Source organism: Glandiceps talaboti, chromosome 17 (genome assembly GCF_964340395.1).
Source record: "Glandiceps talaboti chromosome 17, keGlaTala1.1, whole genome shotgun sequence".
Lineage (NCBI taxonomy): Eukaryota > Metazoa > Hemichordata > Enteropneusta > Spengelidae > Glandiceps > Glandiceps talaboti.
In genome coordinates, this window is record NC_135565.1 from 167,215 (window position 1) to 188,453 (window position 21,239).

General features: G+C 37.2%; 1 protein-coding gene across 1 annotated transcript in view; it reads right to left on the minus strand.

The window, feature by feature from the left end:
• Nucleotides 1-545: 545 nt before the first annotated feature.
• LOC144447950 (acyl-CoA synthetase short-chain family member 3, mitochondrial-like) overlaps nucleotides 546-21,239 on the minus strand; it is a 207,921-nt gene continuing 187,227 nt past the window's right edge. The window contains exon 16 of the mRNA XM_078138072.1: nucleotides 546-3,070. Within this exon, the coding sequence (XP_077994198.1) occupies nucleotides 2,975-3,070 (96 nt within the window). The 3' untranslated portion in view covers nucleotides 546-2,974. The remainder of the gene's footprint in view (nucleotides 3,071-21,239) is intronic.

The window sequence follows — 21,239 nt, forward strand, 5'->3', positions numbered from 1 at the left end:
GTTTTCTGTATGCAAAATGTGGTGATGACGTCATCATTTAAGTATCAAAACTTGCACGTTTTGGAACTATCAAAACCGGGAGGACAAAGACTCCAGAAATCGCCGAATTGAGACATTATACATTATTTTCGATTGTTATGCTACAATATCTAGGTAGAAAGAAATTTCTAAATTAATCATTTTCGTTGTATGACTAATTATCTTTATTTTTTACCTATATTTGCATAACAATGGTAACTTCAACATCAAATTTACTAAAAAATGATTAATTTAGAAATTTCTTTCTACCTAGATATTGTAACATAACAACCGAAAATAATGTATAATGTCTCAATTCGGTGATTTCTGGAGTCTTTGTCCTCCCGGTTTTGATAGTTCCAAAACGTGCAAGTTTTGATACTTAAATGATGACGTCATCACCACATTTTGCATACAGAAAAAAATTTCACTAGCATTCAAAAGAATATTATGTAGTGAAGACTGGTGTTAATTTCATAGTGTTTAGGAGATGCTATCTTACCTTTTAACCATATTATTGTTTTTATACACAATCTCAGACCGTAATGTACCCGAGTGTAATAAGTAATAATACCACTAGTATGCACACACACACCAGTGCAAGTAATTTCTGCTACATATGTAATAATACCACTAGTATGTACACACACACACCAGTGCAAGTAATCTCTGGTACATATGTAATAATACCACTAGTATGCACATATGCCAGTGCAAGTAATCTCTGCTACATATGTAATAATACCACTAGTATGTACACACACACACCAGTGTAAGTAATCTCTGGTACATATGTAATAATACCACTAGTATGTACACACACACACCAGTGTAAGTAATCTCTGGTACATATGTAATAATACCACTAGTATGCACATATGCCAGTGCAAGTAATCTCTGCTACATATGTAATAATACCACTAGTATGTACACACACACACCAGTGTAAGTAATCTCTGGTACATATGTAATAATACCACTAGTATGCACATATGCCAGTGCAAGTAATCTCTGATACATATGTCATATTTAATGTCATACATGATTTTGAAAAAAGTCCTTCTTATATTTCCTACTGATTCTCTGGAAGACTTCTAACTTTCAAAGGCATTACCAGTATTTTGTTTGAGCACTGCTGTTTATACAGAGAAGTGAAAACATCAAGATGCATGTAGTTTTAGATGAGATAATCCAAAAATATATAAATTTTATTTAAAAAATTCTCTTGAATATCCAAGCAATGCCTACCAACCTCTGGTTAAATTCATTTTTACATCACATACATTGACACTTCTATGATAGACTTGTACAATTATCAATTTATAGAAATCTTCATTGGAATGTAAGCTTACCCTCTTAAAACCATTCAGCCATGTGTCTTATCATTAACATTATTCTCAAAACATTTTACGAAAATTTAAGGCAACATGTGAAATCAAATAATGTTTCCACACATACATTCTGACAATGTATTTAAACAATGATTATCGTATTTTGTATCTAAACAAAATGATTTTGCTATATTGTATCTAAACAATGATTTTGTTATATTTTATCCAAACAATGATTTTGCTATATTGTATCTAAACAATGCTTTTGCTATATTGTATCTAAACAATGCCGTTGCTATATTGTATCTAAACAATGCCTTTGCTATATTGTATCTAAACAATGATTTTGTTATATTTTATCTAAACAATGATTTTGCTATATTGTATCTAAACAATGCCTTTGCTATATTGTATCTAAACAATGCCTTTGCTATATTGTATCTAAACAATGCCTTTGCTATATTGTATCTAAACAATGCCTTTGCTATGTTGTATCTAAACGATGCCGTTGCTATATTGTATCTAAACAATGCTTTTGCTATATTGTATCTAAACAATGCCGTTGCTATATTGTATCTAAACAATGCCTTTGCTATATTGTATCTAAACAATGATTTTGTTATATTTTATCTAAACAATGATTTTGCTATATTGTATCTAAACAATGCCTTTGCTATATTGTATCTAAACAATGCCTTTGCTATATTGTATCTAAACAATGCCGTTGCTATATTGTATCTAAACAATGCCTTTGCTATGTTGTATCTAAACGATGCCGTTGCTATATTGTATCTCATGACAGTCACAAACCATTAGCGGTCCAAGTGCAACAAACCCGCGGGCTTGCCTGGCGAAAACGGGTGTCATAAAAGTTGTTTGCATCTCTAAAGCTGTTTGTAGCGTTACTTATAATAGCCTAATAAATTGATAACAACTGATATAAGACGGAGATAAGGTTTGCCTCAATTGACTCACTCCTTAGAAATGATCTTACGCTGTGAACTACACTTTTGAATTATACTGATTTTTGTTATTAGAGAAAAGGTTACACGATGAAATTAAGTCACACATTCTTCGCTTACATTAAAGTTGTGGGATTTCAACTCGAAATGAGCATTAATCCAAGCTATCGGTAATTCGAATTGTTCGACTCCCCCCTATTGAGAATATTGTTTCATGTTGAAATGCCAAAAGTAGTGCCGGTGGGTAATAAAATGTTTTACAGCTGTTTACTTGTGTTATGTAAGAGCCCATCATCACATGTGTAAATATTGGTACTCTTTGATAACAAGTCCACTTGCTTGGCTAATGGCTTGTCCCAGTAATGTAAACAATGTTGTAAGACACTTTGACAGATTATTGATCAATAATGATATGAATTGTTTGTTCTCTAATCATTTCATAATTTTGGTACCTTGTCTTTATTTTCCACAGTGTATTGTATCATCCCAATGTCCACCCTGTCCAGCTGACATCAAATGTCCATCCTGTCCAGCTGACATCAAATGTTCATCCTGTCCAGCTAACATTCAATGTCCACCCTATCCAGCTAACATTCAATGTCCACCCTATCCAGCTGACATTAAATGTCCATCCTGTCCGGCTGACAGTCAACGTTACTCACTTTACAAAGTAGGTCTACTGATTTTAGACATACCAATGCCTTCTAAAACCTCACGGATTTCATCGTAGGCCTCAGGTTGCTCTATGGTTGGTGGAATCTGGTGAAAAGAAAAGCATTTTGTTTGTTTAAAGTCATCAATCATGTTGCACCCCTGTATTTGATCGAACTAATTTGATTGTGTGTCCCAACTAGAGATCTTAGATCAGCTGAGAAGCTGCATTTAATTCAACTGTTTGCCAACTTTAACAATACCTACGGACAAAGAGCCTTCACACTTTGGGCACCTTCCTTGTAGAATGCACTACCAATTGATATTTGTGGCACTAAGACTGTTCACATGTTCAAAATCTATTTAGATGTAATGATTTTGAGCCAGGGTCACTGCAGGACAATTGACTCTAGCCTAGAGTCTAGCATGTTGTCTTACACACTTACGACTCTAGTACATTGTCTTACACACCTAAGATTCTACTACATTGTCTTACACACCTAAGACTCTACTACATTGTCTTACACACCTAAGACTCTAGTACATTGTCTTACACACCTAAGACTCTACTACATTGTCTTACACACCTAAGACTCTAGAACATTGTCTTACACACCTAAGACTCTACTACATTGTCTTACACACCTAAGACTCTAGTACATTGTCTTACACACCTAAGACTCTAGAACATTGTCTTACACACCTAAGACTCTACTACATTGTCTTACACACCTAAGACTCTACTACATTGTCTTACACACCTAAGACTCTACTACATTGTCTTACACACCTAAGACTCTAGTACATTGTCTTACACACCTAAGACTCTAGTACATTGTCTTACACACCTAAGACTCTAATACATTGTCTTACACACCTAAGACTCTAGTACATTGTCTTACACACCTAAGACTCTAGTACATTGTCTTACACACCTAAGACTCTACTACATTGTCTTACACACCTAAGACTCTAGTACATTGTCTTACACACCTAAGACTCTAATACATTGTCTTACACACCTAAGACTCTAGTACATTGTCTTACACACCTAAGACTCTAGAACATTGTCTTACACACCTAAGACTCTACTACATTGTCTTACACACCTAAGACTCTAGAACATTGTCTTACACACCTAAGACTCTACTACATTGTCTTACACACCTAAGACTCTAGTACATTGTCTTACACACCTAAGACTCTAGAACATTGTCTTACACACCTAAGACTCTACTACATTGTCTTACACACCTAAGACTCTACTACATTGTCTTACACACCTAAGACTCTACTACATTGTCTTACACACCTAAGACTCTAGTACATTGTCTTACACACCTAAGACTCTAGTACATTGTCTTACACACCTAAGACTCTAATACATTGTCTTACACACCTAAGACTCTAGTACATTGTCTTACACACCTAAGACTCTAGTACATTGTCTTACACACCTAAGACTCTACTACATTGTCTTACACACCTAAGACTCTAGTACATTGTCTTACACACCTAAGACTCTAATACATTGTCTTACACACCTAAGACTCTATTACATTGTCTTACACACCTAAGACTCTAGAACATTGTCTTACACACCTAAGACTCTACTACATTGTCTTACACACCTAAGACTCTAGTACATTGTCTTACACACCTAAGACTCTACTACATTGTCTTACACACCTAAGACTCTAGTACATTGTCTTACACACCTAAGACTCTAGTACATTGTCTTACACACCTAAGACTCTAGAACATTGTCTTACACACCTAAGACTCTAGTACATTGTCTTACACACCTAAGACTCTACTACATTGTCTTACACACCTAAGACTCTAGTACATTGTCTTACACACCTAAGACTCTACTACATTGTCTTACACACCTAAGACTCTAGTACATTGTCTTACACACCTAAGACTCTACTACATTGTCTTACACACCTAAGACTCTAGTACATTGTCTTACACACCTAAGACTCTAGTACATTGTCTTACACACCTAAGACTCTAGTACATTGTCTTACACACCTAAGACTCTAGTACATTGTCTTACACACCTAAGACTCTACTACATTGTTTTTACACACCTAAGACTCTAGTACATTGTCTTACACACCTAAGACTCTACTACATTGTCTTACACACCTAAGACTCTAGTACATTGTCTTACACACCTAAGACTCTACTACATTGTCTTACACACCTAAGACTCTACTACATTGTCTTACACACCTAAGACTCTAGTACATTGTCTTACACACCTAAGACGCTAGTACATTGTCTTACACACCTAAGACTCTACTACATTGTCTTACACACCTAAGACTCTAGTACATTGTCTTACACCCTAAGACTCTAGTACATTGTCTTACACACCTAAGACTCTACTACATTGTCTTACACACCTAAGACTCTAGTACATTGTCTTACACACCTAAGATTCTAGTACATTGTCTTACACACCTAAGACTCTACTACATTGTCTTACACACCTAAGACTCTACTACATTGTCTTACACACCTAAGACTCTACTACATTGTCTTACACACCTAAGACTCTACTACATTGTCTTACACACCTAAGACTCTACTACATTGTCTTACACACCTACGAGTCTAGTACATTGTCTTACACACCTAAGACTCTAGTACATTGTCTTACACACCTAAGACTCTACTACATTGTCTTACACACCTAAGACTCTACTACATTGTCTTACACACCTAAGACTCTACTACATTGTCTTACACACCTAAGACTCTAGTACATTGTCTTACACACCTAAGACTCTAGTACATTGTCTTACACACCTAAGACTCTACTACATTGTCTTACACACCTAAGACTCTACTACATTGTCTTACACACCTAAGACTCTAGTACATTGTCTTACACACCTAAGACTCTACTACATTGTCTTACACACCTAAGACTCTAGTACATTGTCTTACACACCTAAGACTCTACTACATTATCTTACACACCTAAGACTCTAGTACATTGTCTTACACACCTAAGACTCTAGTACATTGTCTTACACACCTAAGACTCTAGTGCATTGTCTTACACACCTAAGACTCTACTACATTGTCTTACACACCTAAGACTCTAGTACATTGTCTTACACACCTAAGACTCTACTACATTGTCTTACACACCTAAGACTCTAGTACATTGTCTTACACACCTAAGACTCTACTACATTGTCTTACACACCTAAGACTCTAGTACATTGTCTTACACACCTAAGACTCTACTACATTGTCTTACACACCTAAGACTCTAGTACATTGTCTTACACACCTAAGACTCTACTACATTGTCTTACACACCTAAGACTCTAGAACATTGTCTTACACACCTAAGACTCTAGTACATTGTCTTACACACCTAAGACTCTAGAACATTGTCTTACACACCTAAGACTCTAGTACATTGTCTTACACACCTAAGACTCTAGTACATTGTCTTACACACCTAAGACTCTACTACATTGTCTTACACACCTAAGACTCTAGTACATTGTCTTACACACCTAAGACTCTACTACATTGTCTTACACACCTAAGACTCTACTACATTGTCTTACACACCTAAGACTCTACTACATTGTCTTACACACCTAAGACTCTACTACATTGTCTTACACACCTAAGACACTACTACATTGTCTTACACACCTAAGACTCTAGTACATTGTCTTACACACCTAAGACTCTACTACATTGTCTTACACACCTAAGACTCTACTACATTGTCTTACACACCTAAGACTCTAGTACATTGTCTTACACACCTAAGACTCTACTACATTGTCTTACACACCTAAGACTCTACTACATTGTCTTACACACCTAAGACTCTAGTACATTGTCTTACACACCTAAGACTCTAGTACATTGTCTTACACACCTAAGACTCTAGTACATTGTCTTACACACCTAAGACTCTACTACATTGTCTTACACACCTAAGACTCTAGTACATTGTCTTACACACCTAAGACTCTAGTACATTGTCTTACACACCTAAGACTCTAGTACATTGTCTTACACACCTAAGACTCTAGTACATTGTCTTACACACCTAAGACTCTACTACATTGTCTTACACACCTAAGACTCTAGTACATTGTCTTACACACCTAAGATTCTAGTACATTGTCTTACACACCTAAGACTCTACTACATTGTCTTACACACCTAAGACTCTACTACATTGTCTTACACACCTAAGACTCTACTACATTGTCTTACACACCTAAGACTCTACTACATTGTCTTACACACCTAAGACTCTACTACATTGTCTTACACACCTACGAGTCTAGTACATTGTCTTACACACCTAAGACTCTAGTACATTGTCTTACACACCTAAGACTCTGCTACATTGTCTTACAAACCTAAGACTCTAGTACATTGTCTTACACACCTAAGACTCTAGTACATTGTCTTACACACCTAAGACTCTAGTACATTGTCTTACACACCTAAGACGCTAGTACATTGTCTTACACATCTAAGACTCTACTACATTGTCTTACACACCTAAGACTCTAGTACATTGTCTTACACACCTAAGACTCTAGAACATTGTCTTACACACTTACGACTCTAGTACATTGTCTTACACACCTAAGACTCTACTACATTGTCTTACACACCTAAGACTCTAGTACATTGTCTTACACACCTAAGACTCTAGTACATTGTCTTACACACCTAAGACTCTACTACATTGTCTTACACACCTAAGACTCTACTACATTGTCTTACACACCTAAGACTCTACTACATTGTCTTACACACCTAAGACTCTACTACATTGTCTTACATACCTAAGACTCTAGTACATTGTCTTACACACCTAAGACTCTAGTACATTGTCTTACACACCTAAGACTCTACTACATTATCTTACACACCTAAGACTCTAGTACATTGTCTTACACACCTAAGACTCTAGTACATTGTCTTACACACCTAAGACTCTACTACATTGTCTTACACACCTAAGACTCTAGTACATTGTCTTACACACCTAAGACTCTACTACATTGTCTTACACACCTAAGACTCTAGTACATTGTCTTACACACCTAAGACTCTACTACATTGTCTTACACACCTAAGACTCTAGTACATTGTCTTACACACCTAAGACTCTACTACATTGTCTTACACACCTAAGACTCTACTACATTGTCTTACACACCTAAGACTCTAGTACATTGTCTTACACACCTAAGACTCTAGAACATTGTCTTACACACCTAAGACTCTACTACATTGTCTTACACACCTAAGACTCTAGTACATTGTCTTACACACCTAACACTCTACTACATTGTCTTACACACCTAAGACTCTAGTACATTGTCTTACACACCTAAGACTCTAGTACATTGTCTTACACACCTAAGACTCTACTACATTGTCTTACACACCTAAGACTCTACTACATTGTCTTACACACCTAAGACTCTACTACATTGTCTTACACACCTAAGACTCTAGTACATTGTCTTACACACCTAAGACTCTAGTACATTGTCTTACACACCTAAGACTCTAGTACATTGTCTTACACACCTAAGACTCTACTACATTGTCTTACACACCTAAGACTCTAGTACATTGTCTTACACACCTAAGACTCTAGTACATTGTCTTACACACCTAAGACTCTAGTACATTGTCTTACACACCTAAGACTCTAGTACATTGTCTTACACACCTAAGACTCTACTACATTGTCTTACACACCTAAGACTCTAGTACATTGTCTTACACACCTAAGATTCTAGTACATTGTCTTACACACCTAAGACTCTACTACATTGTCTTACACACCTAAGACTCTACTACATTGTCTTACACACCTAAGACTCTACTACATTGTCTTACACACCTAAGACTCTACTACATTGTCTTACACACCTAAGACTCTACTACATTGTCTTACACACCTACGAGTCTAGTACATTGTCTTACACACCTAAGACTCTAGTACATTGTCTTACACACCTAAGACTCTGCTACATTGTCTTACAAACCTAAGACTCTAGTACATTGTCTTACACACCTAAGACTCTAGTACATTGTCTTACACACCTAAGACTCTAGTACATTGTCTTACACACCTAAGACGCTAGTACATTGTCTTACACACCTAAGACTCTACTACATTGTCTTACACACCTAAGACTCTAGTACATTGTCTTACACACCTAAGACTCTAGAACATTGTCTTACACACTTACGACTCTAGTACATTGTCTTACACACCTAAGACTCTACTACATTGTCTTACACACCTAAGACTCTAGTACATTGTCTTACACACCTAAGACTCTAGTACATTGTCTTACACACCTAAGACTCTACTACATTGTCTTACACACCTAAGACTCTACTACATTGTCTTACACACCTAAGACTCTACTACATTGTCTTACACACCTAAGACTCTACTACATTGTCTTACACACCTAAGACTCTAGTACATTGTCTTACACACCTAAGACTCTAGTACATTGTCTTACACACCTAAGACTCTACTACATTATCTTACACACCTAAGACTCTAGTACATTGTCTTACACACCTAAGACTCTAGTACATTGTCTTACACACCTAAGACTCTACTACATTGTCTTACACACCTAAGACTCTAGTACATTGTCTTACACACCTAAGACTCTACTACATTGTCTTACACACCTAAGACTCTAGTACATTGTCTTACACACCTAAGACTCTACTACATTGTCTTACACACCTAAGACTCTAGTACATTGTCTTACACACCTAAGACTCTACTACATTGTCTTACACACCTAAGACTCTACTACATTGTCTTACACACCTAAGACTCTAGTACATTGTCTTACACACCTAAGACTCTAGAACATTGTCTTACACACCTAAGACTCTACTACATTGTCTTACACACCTAAGACTCTAGTACATTGTCTTACACACCTAACACTCTACTACATTGTCTTACACACCTAAGACTCTAGTACATTGTCTTACACACCTAAGACTCTAGTACATTGTCTTACACACCTAAGACTCTACTACATTGTCTTACACACCTAAGACTCTACTACATTGTCTTACACACCTAAGACTCTACTACATTGTCTTACACACCTAAGACACTACTACATTGTCTTACACACCTAAGACTCTAGTACATTGTCTTACACACCTAAGACTCTACTACATTGTCTTACACACCTAAGACTCTACTACATTGTCTTACACACCTAAGACTCTAGTACATTGTCTTACACACCTAAGACTCTACTACATTGTCTTACACACCTAAGACTCTACTACATTGTCTTACACACCTAAGACTCTAGTACATTGTCTTACACACCTAAGACTCTAGTACATTGTCTTACACACCTAAGACTCTAGTACATTGTCTTACACACCTAAGACTCTACTACATTGTCTTACACACCTAAGACTCTAGTACATTGTCTTACACACCTAAGACTCTACTACATTGTCTTACACACCTAAGACTCTAGTACATTGTCTTACACACCTAAGACTCTAGTACATTGTCTTACACACCTAAGACTCTACTACATTGTCTTACACACCTAAGACTCTAGTACATTGTCTTACACACCTAAGATTCTAGTACATTGTCTTACACACCTAAGACTCTACTACATTGTCTTACACACCTAAGACTCTACTACATTGTCTTACACACCTAAGACTCTACTACATTGTCTTACACACCTAAGACTCTACTACATTGTCTTACACACCTAAGACTCTACTACATTGTCTTACACACCTACGAGTCTAGTACATTGTCTTACACACCTAAGACTCTAGTACATTGTCTTACACACCTAAGACTCTGCTACATTGTCTTACAAACCTAAGACTCTAGTACATTGTCTTACACACCTAAGACTCTAGTACATTGTCTTACACACCTAAGACTCTAGTACATTGTCTTACACACCTAAGACGCTAGTACATTGTCTTACACACCTAAGACTCTACTACATTGTCTTACACACCTAAGACTCTAGTACATTGTCTTACACACCTAAGACTCTAGAACATTGTCTTACACACTTACGACTCTAGTACATTGTCTTACACACCTAAGACTCTAGTACATTGTCTTACACACCTAAGACTCTAGTACATTGTCTTACACACCTAAGACTCTAGTACATTGTCTTACACACCTAAGACTCTACTACATTGTCTTACACACCTAAGACTCTACTACATTGTCTTACACACCTAAGACTCTACTACATTGTCTTACACACCTAAGACTCTACTACATTGTCTTACACACCTAAGACTCTAGTACATTGTCTTACACACCTAAGACTCTAGTACATTGTCTTACACACCTAAGACTCTACTACATTGTCTTACACACCTAAGACTCTAGTACATTGTCTTACACACCTAAGACTCTAGTACATTGTCTTACACACCTAAGACTCTAGTACATTGTCTTACACACCTAAGACTCTAGTACATTGTCTTACACACCTAAGACTCTAGTACATTGTCTTACACACCTAAGACTCTACTACATTGTCTTACACACCTAAGACTCTAGTACATTGTCTTACACACCTAAGATTCTAGTACATTGTCTTACACACCTAAGACTCTACTACATTGTCTTACACACCTAAGAATCTACTACATTGTCTTACACACCTAAGACTCTACTACATTGTCTTACACACCTAAGACTCTACTACATTGTCTTACACACCTAAGACTCTACTACATTGTCTTACACACCTACGAGTCTAGTACATTGTCTTACACACCTAAGACTCTAGTACATTGTCTTACACACCTAAGACTCTGCTACATTGTCTTACAAACCTAAGACTCTAGTACATTGTCTTACACACCTAAGACTCTAGTACATTGTCTTACACACCTAAGACTCTAGTACATTGTCTTACACACCTAAGACGCTAGTACATTGTCTTACACACCTAAGACTCTACTACATTGTCTTACACACCTAAGACTCTAGTATATTGTCTTACACACCTAAGACTCTAGAACATTGTCTTACACACTTACGACTCTAGTACATTGTCTTACACACCTAAGACTCTAGTACATTGTCTTACACACCTAAGACTCTAGTACATTGTCTTACACACCTAAGACTCTAGTACATTGTCTTACACACCTAAGACTCTACTACATTGTCTTACACACCTAAGACTCTACTACATTGTCTTACACACCTAAGACTCTACTACATTGTCTTACACACCTAAGACTCTACTACATTGTCTTACACACCTAAGACTCTACTACATTGTCTTACACACCTAAGACTCTAGTACATTGTCTTACACACCTAAGACTCTACTACATTGTCTTACACACCTAAGACTCTAGTACATTGTCTTACACACCTAAGACTCTACTACATTGTCTTACACACCTAAGACTCTAGTACATTGTCTTACACACCTAAGACTCTAGAACATTGTCTTACACACCTAAGACTCTAGTACATTGTCTTACACACCTAAGACTCTAGTACATTGTCTTACACACCTAAGACTCTACTACATTGTCTTACACACCTAAGACTCTACTACATTGTCTTACACACCTAAGACTCTAGAACATTGTCTTACACACTTACGACTCTAGTACATTGTCTTACACACCTAAGACTCTAGTACATTGTCTTACACACCCAAGACTCTAGTACATTGTCTTACACACCTAAGACTCTGCTACATTGTCTTACACACCTAAGACTCTAGTACATTGTCTTACACACCTAAGACTCTACTACATTGTCTTACACACCTAAAACTCTAGTACATTGTCTTACACACCTAAGACTCTACTACATTGTCTTACACACCTAAGACTCTAGTACATTGTCTTACACACCTAAGACTCTAGTACATTGTCTTACACACCTAAGACTCTAGTACATTGTCTTACACACCTAAGACTCTACTACATTGTCTTACACACCTAAGATTCTAGTACATTGTCTTACACACCTAAGACTCTAGTACATTGTCTTACACACCTAAGACTCTACTACATTGTCTTACACACCTAAGACTCTAGTACATTGTCTTACACACCTAAGACTCTACTACATTGTCTTACACACCTAAGACTCTACTACATTGTCTTACACACCTAAGACTCTACTACATTGTCTTACACACCTAAGACTCTACTACATTGTCTTACACACCTAAGACTCTAGAACATTGTCTTACACACTTACGACTCTACTACATTGTCTTACACACCTAAGACTCTACTACATTGTCTTACACACCTAAGACTCTAGTACATTGTCTTACACACCTAAGACTCTAGTACATTGTCTTACACACCTAAGACTCTACTACATTGTCTTACACACCTAAGACTCTACTACATTGTCTTACACACCTAAGACTCTACTACATTGTCTTACACACCTAAGACTCTACTACATTGTCTTACACACCTAAGACTCTAGTACATTGTCTTACACACCTAAGACTCTACTACATTGTCTTACACACCTAAGACTCTAGTACATTGTCTTACACACCTAAGACTCTACTACATTGTCTTACACACCTAAGACTCTACTACATTGTCTTACACACCAAAGACTCTACTACATTGTCTTACACACCTAAGACTCTACTACATTGTCTTACACACCTAAGACTCTAGTACATTGTCTTACACACCTAAGACTCTACTACATTGTCTTACACACCTAAGACTCTACTACATTGTCTTACACACCTAAGACTCTACTACATTGTCTTACACACCTAAGACTCTACTACATTGTCTTACACACCTAAGACTCTACTACATTGTCTTACACACCTAAGACTCTACTACATTGTCTTACACACCTAAGACTCTACTACATTGTCTTACACACCTAAGACTCTACTACATTGTCTTACACACCTAAGACTCTACTACATTGTCTTACACACCTAAGACTCTACTACATTGTCTTACACACCTAAGACTCTACTACATTGTCTTACACACCTAAGACTCTAGTACATTGTCTTACACACCTAAGACTCTACTACATTGTCTTACACACCTAAGACTCTAGTACATTGTCTTACACACCTAAGACTCTACTACATTATCTTACACACCTAAGACTCTAGTACATTGTCTTACACACCTAAGACTCTAGAACATTGTCTTACACACCTAAGACTCTAGTACATTGTCTTACACACCTAAGACTCTACTACATTGTCTTACACACCTAAGACTCTAGTACATTGTCTTACACACCTAAGACTCTACTACATTGTCTTACACACCTAAGACTCTACTACATTGTCTTACACACCTAAGACTCTACTACATTGTCTTACACACCTAAGACTCTACTACATTGTCTTACACACCTAAGACACTACTACATTGTCTTACACACCTAAGACTCTAGTACATTGTCTTACACACCTAAGACTCTACTACATTGTCTTACACACCTAAGACTCTACTACATTGTCTTACACACCTAAGACTCTAGTACATTGTCTTACACACCTAAGACTCTACTACATTGTCTTACACACCTAAGACTCTACTACATTGTCTTACACACCTAAGACTCTAGTACATTGTCTTACACACCTAAGACTCTAGTACATTGTCTTACACACCTAAGACTCTAGTACATTGTCTTACACACCTAAGACTCTACTACATTGTCTTACACACCTAAGACTCTAGTACATTGTCTTACACACCTAAGACTCTACTACATTGTCTTACACACCTAAGACTCTAGTACATTGTCTTACACACCTAAGACTCTAGTACATTGTCTTACACACCTAAGACTCTACTACATTGTCTTACACACCTAAGACTCTAGTACATTGTCTTACACACCTAAGATTCTAGTACATTGTCTTACACACCTAAGACTCTACTACATTGTCTTACACACCTAAGACTCTACTACATTGTCTTACACACCTAAGACTCTACTACATTGTCTTACACACCTAAGACTCTACTACATTGTCTTACACACCTAAGACTCTACTACATTGTCTTACACACCTACGAGTCTAGTACATTGTCTTACACACCTAAGACTCTAGTACATTGTCTTACACACCTAAGACTCTGCTACATTGTCTTACAAACCTAAGACTCTAGTACATTGTCTTACACACCTAAGACTCTAGTACATTGTCTTACACACCTAAGACTCTAGTACATTGTCTTACACACCTAAGACGCTAGTACATTGTCTTACACACCTAAGACTCTACTACATTGTCTTACACACCTAAGACTCTAGTACATTGTCTTACACACCTAAGACTCTAGAACATTGTCTTACACACTTACGACTCTAGTACATTGTCTTACACACCTAAGACTCTAGTACATTGTCTTACACACCTAAGACTCTAGTACATTGTCTTACACACCTAAGACTCTAGTACATTGTCTTACACACCTAAGACTCTACTACATTGTCTTACACACCTAAGACTCTACTACATTGTCTTACACACCTAAGACTCTACTACATTGTCTTACACACCTAAGACTCTACTACATTGTCTAACACACCTAAGACTCTAGTACATTGTCTTACACACCTAAGACTCTAGTACATTGTCTTACACACCTAAGACTCTACTACATTGTCTTACACACCTAAGACTCTAGTACATTGTCTTACACACCTAAGACTCTACTACATTGTCTTACACACCTAAGACTCTAGTACATTGTCTTACACACCTAAGACTCTAGTACATTGTCTTACACACCTAAGACTCTACTACATTGTCTTACACACCTAAGACTCTAGTACATTGTCTTACACACCTAAGACTCTAGTACATTGTCTTACACACCTAAGACTCTACTACATTGTCTTACACACCTAAGACTCTAGTACATTGTCTTACACACCTAAGATTCTAGTACATTGTCTTACACACCTAAGACTCTACTACATTGTCTTACACACCTAAGACTCTACTACATTGTCTTACACACCTAAGACTCTACTACATTGTCTTACACACCTAAGACTCTACTACATTGTCTTACACACCTAAGACTCTACTACATTGTCTTACACACCTACGAGTCTAGTACATTGTCTTACACACCTAAGACTCTAGTACATTGTCTTACACACCTAAGACTCTGCTACATTGTCTTACAAACCTAAGACTCTAGTACATTGTCTTACACACCTAAGACTCTAGTACATTGTCTTACACACCTAAGACTCTAGTACATTGTCTTACACACCTAAGACGCTAGTACATTGTCTTACACACCTAAGACTCTACTACATTGTCTTACACACCTAAGACTCTAGTACATTGTCTTACACACCTAAGACTCTAGAACATTGTCTTACACACTTACGACTCTAGTACATTGTCTTACACACCTAAGACTCTAGTACATTGTCTTACACACCTAAGACTCTAGTACATTGTCTTACACACCTAAGACTCTAGTACATTGTCTTACACACCTAAGACTCTACTACATTGTCTTACACACCTAAGACTCTACTACATTGTCTTACACACCTAAGACTCTACTACATTGTCTTACACACCTAAGACTCTACTACATTGTCTTACACACCTAAGACTCTACTACATTGTCTTACACACCTAAGACTCTAGTACATTGTCTTACACACCTAAGACTCTACTACATTGTCTTACACACCTAAGACTCTAGTACATTGTCTTACACACCTAAGACTCTACTACATTGTCTTACACACCTAAGACTCTAGTACATTGTCTTACACACCTAAGACTCTAGAACATTGTCTTACACACCTAAGACTCTAGTACATTGTCTTACACACCTAAGACTCTACTACATTGTCTTACACACCTAAGACTCTACTACATTGTCTTACACACCTAAGACTCTAGAACATTGTCTTACACACTTACGACTCTAGTACATTGTCTTACACACCTAAGACTCTACTACATTGTCTTACACACCTAAGACTCTAGTACATTGTCTTACACACCTAAGACTCTACTACATTGTCTTACACACCTAAGACTCTAGTACATTGTCTTACACACCTAAGACTCTACTACATTATCTTACACACCTAAGACTCTAGTACATTGTCTTACACACCTAAGACTCTAGAACATTGTCTTACACACCTAAGACTCTAGTACATTGTCTTACACACCTAAGACTCTAGTACATTGTCTTACACACCTAAGACTCTAGTACATTGTCTTACACACCTAAGACTCTACTACATTGTCTTACACACCTAAGACTCTAGTACATTGTCTTACACACCTAAGACTCTACTACATTGTCTTACACACCTAAGACTCTACTACATTGTCTTACACACCTAAGACTCTACTACATTGTCTTACACACCTAAGACTCTACTACATTGTCTTACACACCTAAGACACTACTACATTCTCTTACACACCTAAGACTCTAGTACATTGTCTTACACACCTAAGACTCTAGTACATTGTCTTACACACCTAAGACTCTACTACATTGTCTTACACACCTAAGACTCTACTACATTGTCTTACACACCTAAGACTCTAGTACATTGTCTTACACACCTAAGACTCTACTACATTGTCTTACACACCTAAGACTCTACTACATTGTCTTACACACCTAAGACTCTAGTACATTGTCTTACACACCTAAGACTCTAGTACATTGTCTTACACACCTAAGACTCTAGTACATTGTCTTACACACCTAAGACTCTACTACATTGTCTTACACACCTAAGACTCTAGTACATTGTCTTACACACCTAAGACTCTACTACATTGTCTTACACACCTAAGACTCTAGTACATTGTCTTACACACCTAAGACTCTAGTACATTGTCTTACACACCTAAGACTCTACTACATTGTCTTACACACCTAAGACTCTAGTACATTGTCTTACACACCTAAGATTCTAGTACATTGTCTTACACACCTAAGACTCTACTACATTGTCTTACACACCTAAGACTCTACTACATTGTCTTACACACCTAAGACTCTACTACATTGTCTTACACACCTAAGACTCTACTACATTGTCTTACACACCTAAGACTCTACTACATTGTCTTACACACCTACGAGTCTAGTACATTGTCTTACACACCTAAGACTCTAGTACATTGTCTTACACACCTAAGACTCTGCTACATTGTCTTACAAACCTAAGACTCTAGTACATTGTCTTACACACCTAAGACTCTAGTACATTGTCTTACACACCTAAGACTCTAGTACATTGTCTTACACACCTAAGACGCTAGTACATTGTCTTACACACCTAAGACTCTACTACATTGTCTTACACACCTAAGACTCTACTACATTGTCTTACACACCTAAGACTCTAGTACATTGTCTTACACACCTAAGACTCTAGAACATTGTCTTACACACCTAAGACTCTAGTACATTGTCTTACACACCTAAGACTCTAGTACATTGTCTTACACACCTAAGACTCTAGTACATTGTCTTACACACCTAAGACTCTACTACATTGTCTTACACACCTAAGACTCTACTACATTGTCTTACACACATAAGACTCTACTACATTGTCTTACACACCTAAGACTCTACTACATTGTCTTACACACCTAAGACTCTACTACATTGTCTTACACACCTAAGACTCTAGTACATTGTCTTACACACCTAAGACTCTACTACATTGTCTTACACACCTAAGACTCTAGTACATTGTCTTACACACCTAAGACTCTACTACATTGTCTTACACACCTAAGACTCTAGTACATTGTCTTACACACCTAAGACTCTAGTACATTGTCTTACACACCTAAGACTCTACTACATTGTCTTACACACCTAAGACTCTAGTACATTGTCTTACACACCTAAGACTCTAGTACATTGTCTTACACACCTAAGACTCTACTACATTGTCTTACACACCTAAGACTCTAGTACATTGTCTTACACACCTAAGATTCTAGTACATTGTCTTACACACCTAAGACTCTACTACATTGTCTTACACACCTAAGACTCTACTACATTGTCTTACACACCTAAGACTCTACTACATTGTCTTACACACCTAAGACTCTACTACATTGTCTTACACACCTAAGACTCTACTACATTGTCTTACACACCTACGAGTCTAGTACATTGTCTTACACACCTAAGACTCTAGTACATTGTCTTACACACCTAAGACTCTGCTACATTGTCTTACAAACCTAAGACTCTAGTACATTGTCTTACACACCTAAGACTCTAGTACATTGTCTTACACACCTAAGACTCTAGTACATTGTCTTACACACCTAAGACGCTAGTACATTGTCTTACACACCTAAGACTCTACTACATTGTCTTACACACCTAAGACTCTAGTACATTGTCTTACACACCTAAGACTCTAGAACATTGTCTTACACACTTACGACTCTAGTACATTGTCTTACACACCTAAGACTCTAGTACATTGTCTTACACACCTAAGACTCTAGTACATTGTCTTACACACCTAAGACTCTAGTACATTGTCTTACACACCTAAGACTCTACTACATTGTCTTACACACCTAAGACTCTACTACATTGTCTTACACACCTAAGACTCTACTACATTGTCTTACACACCTAAGACTCTACTACATTGTCTTACACACCTAAGACTCTACTACATTGTCTTACACACCTAAGACTCTAGTACATTGTCTTACACACCTAAGACTCTACTACATTGTCTTACACACCTAAGACTCTAGTACATTGTCTTACACACCTAAGACTCTACTACATTGTCTTACACACCTAAGACTCTAGTACATTGTCTTACACACCTAAGACTCTAGAACATTGTCTTACACACCTAAGACTCTAGTACATTGTCTTACACACCTAAGACTCTACTACATTGTCTTACACACCTAAGACTCTACTACATTGTCTTACACACCTAAGACTCTAGAACATTGTCTTACACACTTACGACTCTAGTACATTGTCTTACACACCTAAGACTCTACTACATTGTCTTACACACCTAAGACTCTAGTACATTGTCTTACACACCTAAGACTCTACTACATTGTCTTACACACCTAAGACTCTAGTACATTGTCTTACACACCTAAGACTCTACTACATTGTCTTACACACCTAAGACTCTACTACATTGTCTTACACACCTAAGACTCTACTACATTGTCTTACACACCTAAGACTCTACTACATTGTCTTACACACCTAAGACTCTAGTACATTGTCTTACACACCTAAGACTCTACTACATTGTCTTACACACCTAAGACTCTACTACATTGTCTTACACACCTAAGACTCTACTACATTGTCTTACACACCTAAGACTCTACTACATTGTCTTACACACCTAAGACTCTACTACATTGTCTTACACACCTAAGACTCTACTACATTGTCTTACACACCTAAGACTCTACTACATTGTCTTACACACCTAAGACTCTACTACATTGTCTTACACACCTAAGACTCTACTACATTGTCTTACACACCTAAGACTCTACTACATTGTCTTACACACCTAAGACTCTACTACATTGTCTTACACACCTAAGACTCTAGTACATTGTCTTACACACCTAAGACTCTAGTACATTGTCTTACACACCTAAGACTCTACTACATTATCTTACACACCTAAGACTCTAGTACATTGTCTTACACACCTAAGACTCTAGAACATTGTCTTACACACCTAAGACTCTAGTACATTGTCTTACACACCTAAGACTCTAGTACATTGTCTTACACACCTAAGACTCTAGTACATTGTCTTACACACCTAAGACTCTACTACATTGTCTTACACACCTAAGACTCTAGTACATTGTATTACACACCTAAGACTCTACTACATTGTCTTACACACCTAAGACTCTACTACATTGTCTTACACACCTAAGACTCTACTACATTGTCTTACACACCTAAGACTCTACTACATTGTCTTACACACCTAAGACACTACTACATTGTCTTACACACCTAAGACTCTAGTACATTGTCTTACACACCTAAGACTCTACTACATTGTCTTACACACCTAAGACTCTACTACATTGTCTTACACACCTAAGACTCTAGTACATTGTCTTACACACCTAAGACTCTACTACATTGTCTTACACAC